The sequence below is a fragment of the Rhea americana genome, unplaced genomic scaffold, assembly GCF_003343005.1.
Source record: "Rhea americana isolate MKP2758 unplaced genomic scaffold, rheAme1 scaffold_14, whole genome shotgun sequence".
Lineage (NCBI taxonomy): Eukaryota > Metazoa > Chordata > Aves > Rheiformes > Rheidae > Rhea > Rhea americana.
Window position 1 is genome coordinate 6,439,586 of NW_028185483.1, and position 12,700 is coordinate 6,452,285.

The following is a 12,700-nucleotide window of genomic DNA, read 5'->3' on the forward strand; positions in this document are numbered from 1 at the left end:
AAGGAAGGTCACAGATGAATGACGGCATCTTGTTAGATAGCCTCCTTTAGTTTAAAGTTTTCCACTTCAGTAGATACTCAGTGTATTGCGTGGAAAATGAGACATTCTTCCAGGAGCATGACCCACTAGAAATTAGAATTTGAACATTACAAATTTTACTTGTTTAATCCAGGGAATGCAATGTTGTTCTGAAATGTCTCAATTCCATGAGTGCAGCTTTTGGAAGATCACAGATGTTTGGATTTATCATGGCAGTACTTCCATTATTTTGTGTATCTGACCTCTCAGGGTACCTTGGCATGTATTTTCAGTAATTTTCAAAATTTTGTAGCATTTTTAGTTACAGAATTCTCATGAGTACATGCACATTAAAATATATACGTACATATATATACATATATATATATACATACACACACAATCCTCTCCCTGCCCCTTGCACAATAAACAGTTACAAAATACTTCGCAGCTCCCACTGTTTTAACCTGCTTGTTTAAAAATTTTCAGATATAACGCTATTTTTTACAAATACGATTTGCCAACAACTGAGTGGCTTTGAATTCGGCACGTATATCTGATATTGGAACATACCTGGTTTGCAGCTTCTGCTTTCAGATCTTCATCTGGATCCACACCAACTCTGTTTAAAAAAAAAAAAAAAAAGAAAAAACATGGTAATGGTCTGCTGCTTCGGGGGCAGAAATGTTTGTCTTGTGCTGCTCAGTTCCTACAAAGTGAGAAATGCAGAGAAGAGCTGGCCAAACATTAAGATCACTTTCTGAGTCGGGAAAGTAGCCCTTAGTAAGTATTTAGGGAAACAGCAGATTCTTTTTGCCATCCATTCGTAACGCCGGAGGCTGGAGTCTCCGCCTGGCCCTGATCCGTGTCTGGTGRAGCGCCGTGGAGCCCCAGCGCGCGCCCCGCAATCCTGCGGCTCCTGGCGGAAGGGGGCGGCGGGCTCCCGAGGCTCGGAGAGGACCGGGCGCTCGGGCGGTGCAGGTTCTCCGCCGCGCAGCGCCAAGGACGACTTCGGCACCCCGAAGGGGCTTCGCAGGGGCAACCAGAGGGGAGAGGGGACTGCAGAGGTGGCGTGCAAGGTGACGGGAGCTTGGATGGCATCTCACTAACGTGGCCGGGAGAAAGATACGGGCCGGTAAAAGCGATGGGGTGGAAGAAGTGAGACACGTTCGATTTGGCCSTTCTGGCACCAAACCGAAAGGCAGCTGGGAGGCGGGGGGCAGGCTGGCGCGGGGGGCCGCTCCGGGACACCGAAGGGCGCAGCGCCGGAGGATGAGTAACAAACTTCCATGTCCACAGCTAGGGCGACCACCCGCCCCCGAACGCCCCACAAGCTGCCCGAGTAACGCCAGGCCGCTGCGCTAATGCAGAGCTTACTGATGCAGAGAAAATGGGTTATTTCACTGGATGTTCATTTAAGGCCACATTTCTGTTTTCCTCACATTCTTCCTTGTGGAGTATGTTTTTACTTTCAGTAGCAACACACCAAAATACATATAAAATCATATTTATCATTGACAATTGCCTGGCTCACCATTCTTTACTGTAAATATTAAGCATGTGCTCCCATGCAGCCCGGGACAAGGMCAGGAACTGTATGCAAAGCAGATGCTTTTTATATGTAAATCCTGAGTGGAGGAGAGAATGAAGGTTTGTTTCTATCACAGCCCTTGAGCTTCAACAAATCTGAGTCCTCCGGGCATAAATATTTCTTTTGATTAAAAATAATGATCCCCGTGCTGACTCAACAAGGAGACAGAATAAATAAATAGCTGTTTTCTTTTCTTTTTCTTTTTTTTTTTGTCCTGTTGTCCTTTAAGTTGCTCGAGAAAGCTTCAGAGGGTACTGACCTATTCATTACTTTGCAGTAAGTTAGATATTTTGTGTTCCATTGGCACRAGAGCGTTTGCACGGCTGGGGGATAGGAAGCCTAGCAGGGGTTTAACCAGCCGCCTGGCCCTGGGTTTGCTGTTGCGGCGCGGCCGTGCCTGGGTCCTCCCAGTTCTGGAAATAAGAAATACAACGGGTTTACGCAGGGTAGGGGTAGCTGAAAGGCTGCGACGCAAGCTTCCCCCGCACGCGCCCCCCTCGGCGAGCTGCCGCGGCCCCCCGGGTCGGCGCCGCGGGACCCCGGTGAGGGGCTGCAGGCGCTGCGGGGACCCCGGGGACCCCGGTGAGGGGCTGCAGCGCCGCGGGGACCCCGGGGACCCCGGGGACCCCGGTGAGGGGCTGCGGGCGCCGCGGGACCCCGGTGAGGGGCCTGCGGGCGCCGCGGGGACCCCGGGGACCCCGGCGAGGGACTGCGGGCGCCGCGGGCCGGACGTCTCGCCCGCGCGGGCCGAGCGCAGGCGGTGGGAAACGGTTCGCCCCGGGCGTGCAGGCACCGCCACCGCAGACGGGAACGGCAGGGCGGCGTGGCCAGCGCGAGCCAGAGCCGCCGGCTGCAGCATCGTGCTGGTACCGCGGACGTAACTTCGCCCTAGCCGCAGGCACAGAAAACTATCTGGGTTTAGAGAGTTTTACAGAAATTTTTTTTTCCCGTGTGGTCTCCATAAGATTCTCTGCCTGTGTAATTTCTAGGGGCTATAGAGGCAGCCAGCAGGGCTGCCTTGTTTACTGTGCAGAAAATAGATTATTACAGTATGGCGCATACAAAGATATTCACTTTAAATCTTAACAGGAGTATTATGTTTGAAGCCAGAAAAAAAAAATCTGTCTAATGACATCACACTTATCTTAGATTTTGCACTATGGAAAGAAAAGAAGGGTTGTGCGCCATAGGAATATCGCAGAGCCRCAGCTSATCTTTCCTCTGCTCTGTTCTCTGCCCTGGTTAAAACACAGGGTCAGGTGCCACCGGCTTTCACCTTACGTAATAGCATCTCGCTATTGGAAAGTAGGAGGTATAGCACAATCTTCTCTCTTGATTTAAAGTCCTTTGGGGAAAGACTAGATCATTCTTTGCATTCTAGGAGAGAGTTTTGCAATGCATTAAAATAGCAGTATATTTTTGTAATAATCTGAATGTTAGCAATTTTATTAAGTATGCACTGAGCAGACTCAGTTCCATCACTTCTGAAACTGAGGCTCATTATTTTGTATGCAAACGTAGGCTTTGGAGCCTGACATTGGGCACCTAGCAGTGAAAATCACGGTCTGCCATAATTAGCTCTGATATACTAGATATGAACTGGAATGCTATTTTTAAAATGCAAATTTTGAAAAAACAAAGCATAACAAATTACATGAGACAGTTGAGACAACTGAAATTAAGCACAGATATGCAATTCAAGCTTACATCCTTGGCTTCCTCAAAAGTCCTGCAATATCTAATGCTATTGCCACTACAATCTGCAAACTTAAACTCTTATTAATTACTGTGAAGATCTCTAAGAAATATGCTGTTGCAATAACGTTATAAAAATCTGTCCYCTTTTAATGTTCTCAGTTTTCCCCCTTCTGTGAGAAGATACAATGGATGGTCAGAAAAACAYTTTCCAAACTGAGTATTTTTTCTTCTTCCATGTCCTTCCTTGCTGTCCATTTTGTTACTTTTCTTCTATTATCTTGTTTTACTTCTTGCATTCTCCCTTTTCTATCCTTCTGTCCTACTTTCCAAGTTCCTCTCTGTTCCTTCTTCCTTTATTCTTGGCTCTTCTGTGGCTGTTGTATGTTTTTATTTYTGCTTTTTTGTTTCTGCACCTTTTCATTTTATATATTAAACATTTCGGATGACCTTTCAACCAGCCTGTTTGGAATGAATATAGACTAAATGGCTTTTTCTTTGTTACAAAACAGTAGCTAAGAAAGATCCTTCTTTTCTCATTAAAACATTGGCACTGCTGTGATCTTTATCAGTGTTCATTTTTAGTGAAAATATGCCAACGCCGAGCTTTTGTGTAAGAATCATTGTTGGGGCTTGTCTCTTTAAGAGACAAAGAAGCAAAAATATGATAGGATTTTTTTTTCCTCAAAATATTTCTGAGAAAAGCAAGTCACAGGGGGAATCTCTTCCTCCCATCCATCCCTCTCTGTTCAGGCTTGGACTCGTCCTCTAGCCCCAGAACTGGCTGAGATTACTTTGGCAGAAAACCCTTAATATCCTGGTTTTACAACAGGGTAAATTGATTTAGGCTTATGTTTTGAGAATGTGAAATATGACAGTTTACTGAGTAGATTTTTCATCAGCAGCTTATTCTCAGGTAGCTTTAGATAAGCTGAGAGGCAGCAGGACCGGCTGAAGGCAGCTGCAGGGCAGTGCAGGTTTTCCTTTCCCCAACAAACATTTCCTTCTGCTGGTATCTGCTTCTCCTCATGTTTGTTGAACCTTTTCTGGCTTTGACCTGTAATATTCACAAATAACGTGGTGATTTGTTTAACAAGTAAGTGGATCCAAAGCTTTTTGGGTTCAGGTAGCAGTTAGGCTTACTCCACTTGCTGCCACACACGGTGAAACTCCCATTTTTTCTACTGCATGAATCAGACTGTACAAAGTTAGAATTGGGTGAAACTGGACTTTCATTTTGATTTTCAAATATCCATTGTATGCTTTTTCATTTTTTTATTTGTATTCTTCTTCAAATTTGCTGAAATATTATAAAGAACATTTGGCTGAAATGTACACATTTTAAGGAGGATTTGGATTTTATTAAGAACAGTACTTTTTCCATAAAGGCAAATGCAATGAAGACTTTTTAATCAGCTCTACCTAGCTGTGCGGTTCATCTACTGTAGGTATTTAGATAAGCTTTAATAACATTGTAGATTCAAATGCCCCAGATAGCAAGGGATTCAAAATTCAAACTCTGAGTAAATATCTGAAAGCTGTTCTGTGTCTCTGTTTTTTTAACTGGATCAAAACCTGGATTCAGACACTGTTCAGCGTTGCTGTATTCAAAATCTGGAGCTGAACCCTCTGCCTTCAGCCAGTCGCCGGCAATTAGACCTAACTGTTGCTAGGAGCCGTGCATTAGTCTGCAAAAGTACCCTTTGCAGCTGACGGTATTTAATTCCCTGTGTGTTATCAAGTGCATCATTTTTTTTTTTTTTTTTAGCAACAGTCAGAACGCGTTTGATAATAAAAGGAGGAGTTTGTCACTGAATACAAAGCGACTGATCGCATCTTTTTCTGTGTGGTTTGAAATGAAAATGGATGGAAAGATAAATCCCAAATTGTCAGGGAAAATAAAAGAAAGAAATACAGAACCAATCCATAGGAAGACTGAGTAGTAAATCACTTTTCAGACAATGAGAACTTTTCATTCCCTCATTTCAAAGTACCGCAAAGCCAACATTGTAGGAGAAGATCTCCRCTTTCTGTAGTGAAGCCACAGAAAAGCTTAGACCCGTATATTCGTGACGATTTAGCCGTGTCGGGTGGCTTTTGGTGCCTACATCTGCCTGTGATTCTCAGCCTCCCCCCACTAATGCTTTGGGTACCGTGAAAGCTCTCGTTAGAGCCATTGCTCTGAAATGTGACTTCTGGGTGCCGCAGCCCTGCTTTGGGGCCCGCCGGGGCTTTCTGCACGCGCCGAGCGCGGCAGTCCGGCCCCCCGGCCGCGCGAGCTGCGTCTCGCTCGTGGGCGCGTGCAGCGCCTACCGCAAGCTCCCCGGGGTTAGCGGTGCTCGGGGCGATGCAGCCGGCTCTGCTGCCAGCCGGACGCATGACCTGACTGCCAGGGTGGGTGCTGTCTCCTCCTTATCCAGGGCTGACGGATCAGTGTGCAGCAGGGAACTGGGGGGGGGGGGCTGCTTTGAGGGACCATCTCAGCAGGAGGTGTGCCCTCCCACACCCCCCTCTCCCCTCAAAGCACCATAAATACTTGCTCGAGAACGATGTGGACGGTGGCACTGCCTACTGTCTTGCTGAGGTTGTCCTGTTTTACCAAACATCTTTCAACTTCAAGCACTGATGAAGCCCTGGGGAAACATTTTCTATCTGTGTATTATTTGATGCAGCTCATGATACAATGAGCAAAACATTCGGTGTGGAAAGATTTCCGAGAGAAATGTCTSCTAATGTGAGTAACAGATTCTTCCCTGGTCTCTCTAAGCGTATGACGCTGAAGGTGTAGCTGATGGCACGTGATGTTACAGAGCTGTCACACCAGGATCAGAATTTGTCATCCCTCCTTTACTCCATTTCCAGATTACTAGGGAAACTAAGGCAATTCAAGAGGTGAGAAATTTGTAATACTTAGGTTAACAAAGATCCTTTTCAAACTCAAACTGGTGAAAAGTTGGTTAAAGCCACAGAATCACAGAAAATAGAGCTAGAAGGTATCTTGGGSAGTCAGACGCCTCATTCGCCTGACCACCCAGCCATGCGCAGTTGTGCTCATTCTGGCAGATGTTTCTCTAGTCTGCTTTTAAAATCTTCGCATGGCAAAGGTTCTGCAACCTCCCTCGGCAATGTGCCCTGTGGTCTTATAGTCCTTACCAGTGGAAAGCCCACACTTTCCACCCTGTTCTTTATATATATATATATATATGTATATGTATATATTTGTATATACACATACACAAACATATATCCACACACACGCACACTCACACACAAAATAACTGCAAATTTGTTTTATATATATATAATACATATATAAAAGACATAGATCTAAATATTCTCTCTATATATTTATATAGAAGAACAATTTTGTAGTTACGCWTAGGTATTTAAAGACTGTTTTGTGTCTCTCCAGTCTTCTCTTGTCTAGACTGAAATGTATTTGTATTAGACCAAGTGGCCAGAACTCAGGAGATCTGATGAATAATCAGCTCTGCCGCAGTGTGACCTTGGGCAATCTTCTTGTTTGTGACCTCTTACTCCCTCTACCCCATTACTTGTCTGTCCTGCGTATAGATTTTGAATGCACACCCTCATTATGTGTTTGTACAGAATCTGGCATAACAGAGCTATGATTTTATTTAGAGCCTTAGGAGTCCTGCTGTAAGATAATTAATAATAATATCATCTTTTTTCCCTATCAAAGGTTTTACTAAAAGGACCAACTTTCCCAGTGTGATAGCCTCAGCCTTCCAATAGCTGTCTCATTTTAACTGAAACAGCCTGTAAGACTCAGTCTAGATCTCAAAGACTGCATATATTAGGAGGGGTTTTTTTAGTAAGTGATTTATAACCCAATTTTCAAAGATGGCCATTAAACAGCTTTTGCAACAGGAGTCTTGAATACTTTTGCATGAATAAATCTGAAGCTTGTGGCTATCCATCATCAGGCTATTGCATTGAGTACAGAATTATTAACTGTAAAGACTAGAAACATGAACAAAATCCAGAAGAGATTGTTTCACCATCCACAATAAATCATTACAATTGAAATTAAAAAACCTTCAGGATAAATAATGATTGCTCAGACCATTATTCTTGTCCACATGACAGTAACAATGATGTCTGTTCCTAAAAATCTGCCACCTGAAATCTGCTTTTTCTTATAGATTGCTTACTCTATGCATCAGCCCACAAGATGCCATCAAAAACATCAGTTTTTTAACGGTACAATATTTTGATTGATATAAATCCCATGGAGAACTATGGCATGTTTATAGATCTTTACAATTCAGCTCAGGCTGATATGGTTAATATATGAAAACGCTTTGGTTTAAGTTTAAGGCTAGAATAATCACTTGTGGCTCCCAGCAGAAAGAACAAATCAGTTTAATTTTGTGCTGAGAAGGATCAAAGTAAATTATCAGGTAAATGATGCTTCCTAAATGGTTATGACAGCTCTTTGTCATGTGGCTAATGCTTTCCGTCTCACATATGCAAAATACTAAAATAGAACAAAGAGTGTGATTTTGAAACTGTAGAAGCATGTAAATAAGAGAAAGTTTGCCACACTTTGAATTTTGAACTTTCAATTTCATAAAACTGGAAACACAATTTGTTTGGAAAGCTACTGCAAAACATTAGTTTTACAGCCAAGGTTCATGGCACATTTTTTGGTTGACTTATGGAGAACTATCTGGTTGTAGAGTTGGCAATTAAACTAAATTAATATACAGCTGCAGCTGTATGAACGCCTGCCAAGTGAACAAAGGCTGCAGCACATGGAGATATTGTATAACTGCAAATGAAGCAGAAGGTTGAATACAGAACTGGAGTGYTCCATAAGAGGGCCACAAGTTTTCTAGATGTGATTTTAAGTATCAAAAAGAATTTGGATAATATTACTGCATAAAATTTTACAAATAATTTCCTTAGAGCCAGGCAGCTGTGTGAGAATGAAAATGGTACAAATTAGAAAGAATGGTTTACGTTCACATTTACATCATGCTTGTATGCAAAGAGTAACTAGAATGATGAACTACATCTCTAGTTAGATCTCAATCATTACTTGAGTCCTCCTATTATGTCTTGGTATCAGTGGAAGCACTAAAAATATGTATCATCAAAGTGATTTCACTTTGAAGCAACACGAGGTGCATCTGTATGACAAAATGCAATCTGAGATGTGGTACAATCAGGCCAGCGTGGCACTCCAGCTTGAGATTTCTGAGAAGTGGTGATTTATGTCTTCGTAATGCTTCTGGCATGTGAAACAGGTTACAAGCATCGCTGTCTGTGTGGACATAGCCACAGAGCAGAATCAGGCCCCTTGCCTTGAAATATGAACCAGAGTAGACTCAAACAAGCATCATTTTCATTTCTTCCAYGGAAATTTCTGAAATCAGTATCTGAAGTAGTATCATTGCATATGAATAAAATTGGAASAAAATAAGCGTGAAGGCTGACAGCAACCAAAGCCGTGAGACCTTGGTTCTGTGTAGTGACAGTGTAACGATGGGGCTCGTTTTCAGATTTAGGGGAAGATCTGTGTAATAGACTGATTCTGGAATAAGGTTTGGTACATTATTCGCTGGGTTGTCACAAACAGGCTGCTTGTTGCACCAATGTTATCAGGTCTGGCAGTTGGCACAGGAAATGCAAGTTCTGCATTTATCCCCAGACACAGTGYAGCAATTGCATGAATTACATTGAATTTCATGTCAAATTGAAAAAAGTAGGAGCTGCTGGCTCTGCTGAACCCAATCTGCACCCTTGCTATACTGCAATGACATGCTACTTATAGTGAACTAAGCAGATCTTTACAATTAGGAAATGTACTATATTTTACAAGATACCATAAAACCAACAGGGCTTAAGTTGGATTTAAATCTTCAAGGTTCAAATGGACTTTATGAAAGGATCATTCCTCTACTTTGTTTGATGTTTTAATAATCTGTGAATTAGATATCACTTAGCGACATTTATATTTATTGATCTCACCTTTGAAAGGAACAAATACACTTCTATAGTGTTGCAAGTAATCAGACCTTTTTCATATTCAGGCAGGGGGCTATATTTGATTCCCATTGAAACCTGTTTCTGAAAAATTTAGGGCAAAGACTTATATTTTACATTTGAATGTACTACCTTTAGGAATCAGTGCTTACAGTTACTTTGCTTCTGAAACTGAGTATGTGGGAAATTTGATTTCAGTGCTTTCTCTAGAACCTTTTTCTAGGACTGTACATGGCTAAAACAACATTAAATATCTTTAATATTACATGTGTAGTACAGAGACAGTTAGTGAAGCCCAGAGGCCCTTGGTAGTGACGTTAAGATGTTTAGAAATATCATCCACTCCAGACATCAACTGATCAGCTCTGTCTTGCTTCTGTACAAGAGAGAATAGTGCTAGAGAACCCAAGAACATCATTAAAAAATTGACATTCACAAAGTATCTGCATCAGTGTATGGCTGCGTTCACAGTAAAATTTCAGATATGTAGGTGTCTGTAGGAGCTCTTGCTTTCTAATGATTAATTGATTAAATTTAATCTTCCCATGGAAAGTATCCTTTGCTACTGTGTCTTTGTGTTCTTTCCTGTGGTCAGATTTTTTAAAATTGGGGCCTAAAATGATGTCCACCTAGAAAGCTGCTCCAGTTAGTGCATCTATCCCTAAGGATTTGTAATGTTGGTCTGGCTCTTAGTGCCTAATTTAGCTATAACTCCAGTGAACTAGAGAGGCATGGGAAAATATAATGCAAGGGTGCAGGAGATCACAAAGAAGCTTCAGGGTTTATTTTAATTTTGGTGCATTTTTATCTTTTTAAAAATCTACCTCTTCCTCACAATTTAAAGACTATTATAGGTTAATGTTGAAATAAGAGCTGATAAGCTTGATGCCTACTCCTTTCTTCTCAGCATATGGAGGGTGTTTTGACCTGCAAGTTTGAATTTATCTCCATTTGGGAAAGGGTCCTACCTGAAAATTCTCCTTGGATTCAGCTCTGCTAAACCCCTTCTTTGGTTTCCTGTGTCTCAWGAGAAGTGGTTCAACCAGAAACACAATAGATTAGAATTTACTAAAGAATGAAATCTCTTATGAACACCTGAGGCCCTTACCTGTACGWGTGCACTGGAATCTGTCATCTTTCCTGTCTCATGCAGTAGGTAACAGAAATAGTTCCAGGCCCCTAAAAACACCTGCCCCTCTGCAAGCGTTCCCCTGCCGCTGCCGCTAGTGCCCTGCCCCGACTTCTGCTGCAGCTGCCTGGGCTTCATTCTCCCTGACGGGAAGCAGCGCTGCTCTGGCGATGTGGATAGGGCTGCACAATCCTGTACAGCTTTGCACGTCCTGTAAATCAGATAGGTCTGGCTCGTGCAGCTGTCCCTTCTGCGAAACTCTCCCTYGCTTTCCGTTTTTTTATTTGTTGTGTTTCTGTTTTTCCTATTTCTATATGCTGTTCTTGTGCCTTTCCTTGCGTTGCGGTACGTGATGCAGCTATCACTTCCCAGTTTGCCATCTACAGTTTTGCTTTGCCAAGTGACAATTCACTTCCATGCTATAATTTTCTACTGCTGTAGGGAGAAGAAAAGCCTTTCATAAAATGGATTTTATACTAGTCTAAGTACAGAGTTGTAAGGAGAGTTTCAAGCAGCTCATTTATTCAAAAAACAAGAACTACACAGCAAGGCGAGCGTTTTACTGCCTGCTGTATAAACCCCTTGAAACGATTTGGATTCTTGTCCTGGGGAGCAATAACAGCACAAAGTCAGTCAAGCGCATGGTRTCGGACAGGGAGACGACGTGGCCGCAGTCGGTAAATAGTCACTGCCCTTCTCAGTTACATTCTTTACTTAGCGAACAAGTATTTAGCAATCAGACGTAKATTTGCGGACAAAGGATCGGAAAGCTTGTAAAGTCTGCGTTCCTCCTAAATTTTTCTTTTTAATCTCAGCTACAGCGAAATGTCCCTCCTCAAATTTAAAACCTAGGATAACTCCATTGCAGTACTTACTAACAGCCTTCTAAATTGAAGACTCTCACACYTACAGTAGTATCTTTAATCTTGAAATATGTTAAAAATTATTAAAAATTGGGTTCGTTCTAAATAGGAAAAAATCTGTTTACATTCAGCTGAGATGCAGCCACCTCCAGAGAAAAATGTGGTTGCAAGGTCACAGCACTCAGGAATACCTAACGGTTAGAGATACTGAAACAGAATAACATGTGAATAGTAACGTAACTTGGATACTTCCCCAAAGCTGCAAGAGAAGTTCAGATGTGAGGAATGTACTGAAGTATGATCGCAACTGGGATATACAGTGCACCTATAACTTTTTCAGTAAAGTTGCATTTTTAGTTTGCTATTTAATTTTCACCTATTTTAGTTTAATGTCTCAAATGAGAGGTGGGGCTCCTAGAATAAGACAGCGAGAGCTATTTTGGTATCATGCTGCAGCACTGGATGACAGAACATCGTTCCTGAATCTGGTGTCTCTTCTGGTGGCAGCGAGGTGTTTCTTGTGAGCAGCAGCCCCAACAAAACTGAGCTTTGAGATATTCCTGGGGATATTTTGAGATATTCTTGGCTCACAGCACAGAGTGGCAAGGCTGTCCTGAGGCAAYTGTGCTGTCTCCCATCCAAACTCATAATCCTGTAGCTGTCCTGATGATATCAGAAGCTCTGGGGCTGTACACACTGATTTCCACTCTCTCAAGCCAAATGACCTTATATTTTGAATGTTACRTGTTGGGACTGGTATCAGACTGCATGTGTTAATAACAAGTGATCATGGTGAGAGGAGGAGCTAGCAGTGATGCCAGGTGCTTTAATGCTCATTTTAATGATTGGAAACTTCAGATCTTACAAAACGAGGAGGTACAGACACAAATGCATTTCTCTGCAGCTCCTGCAGTGGCAGGCAGTATGCAAAACACAGTATTGATCAGCATCCATCTGCTTTAAGAAATTCAGTATTACCATGYCTCTCCCTGTACTGGGAGAATGTCTGCAGATCAAATGCTCTGTACACAGTTCTGAGGCTGTATTAATAAAAAACCAATCTGGAACATTATTAAAAATRCACTTTCAGTTAATGCAAAAATACAGAAACAGCACCACTGCAAAAGTATCATTTTTACACTTAGCAAATGTCCTAATTGCTACTTTTATGAACTCTATGGAGATGAATACAGCTTTCAAAAAAACAAAAAAAAAGCCAGGAATTAGGCCATTTTGTTGGCACCTTACTTAGACTACCAATGAGCTTTGCCAGCCAGGAAAAATGAGAACTGATTTTACAAAAGATCTGTATGAAGAAAACAAACTGTGCCCAGATGTATTTTGACAATTTCGTATAGATGAGGCTAGTTAATTCTTGGCTCAGAAATAAAA

General features: G+C 42.3%; 1 protein-coding gene across 1 annotated transcript in view; it reads right to left on the reverse strand.

The window, feature by feature from the left end:
- Nucleotides 1-12,700, reverse strand: part of SLC9A9 (solute carrier family 9 member A9) — a 208,924-nt gene that overhangs the window by 59,668 nt on the left and 136,556 nt on the right. Inside the window, exon 13 of the mRNA XM_085298643.1 lies at nucleotides 592-640. Coding sequence (XP_085154769.1) covers nucleotides 592-640 — 49 coding nt within the window. The remainder of the gene's footprint in view (nucleotides 1-591; nucleotides 641-12,700) is intronic.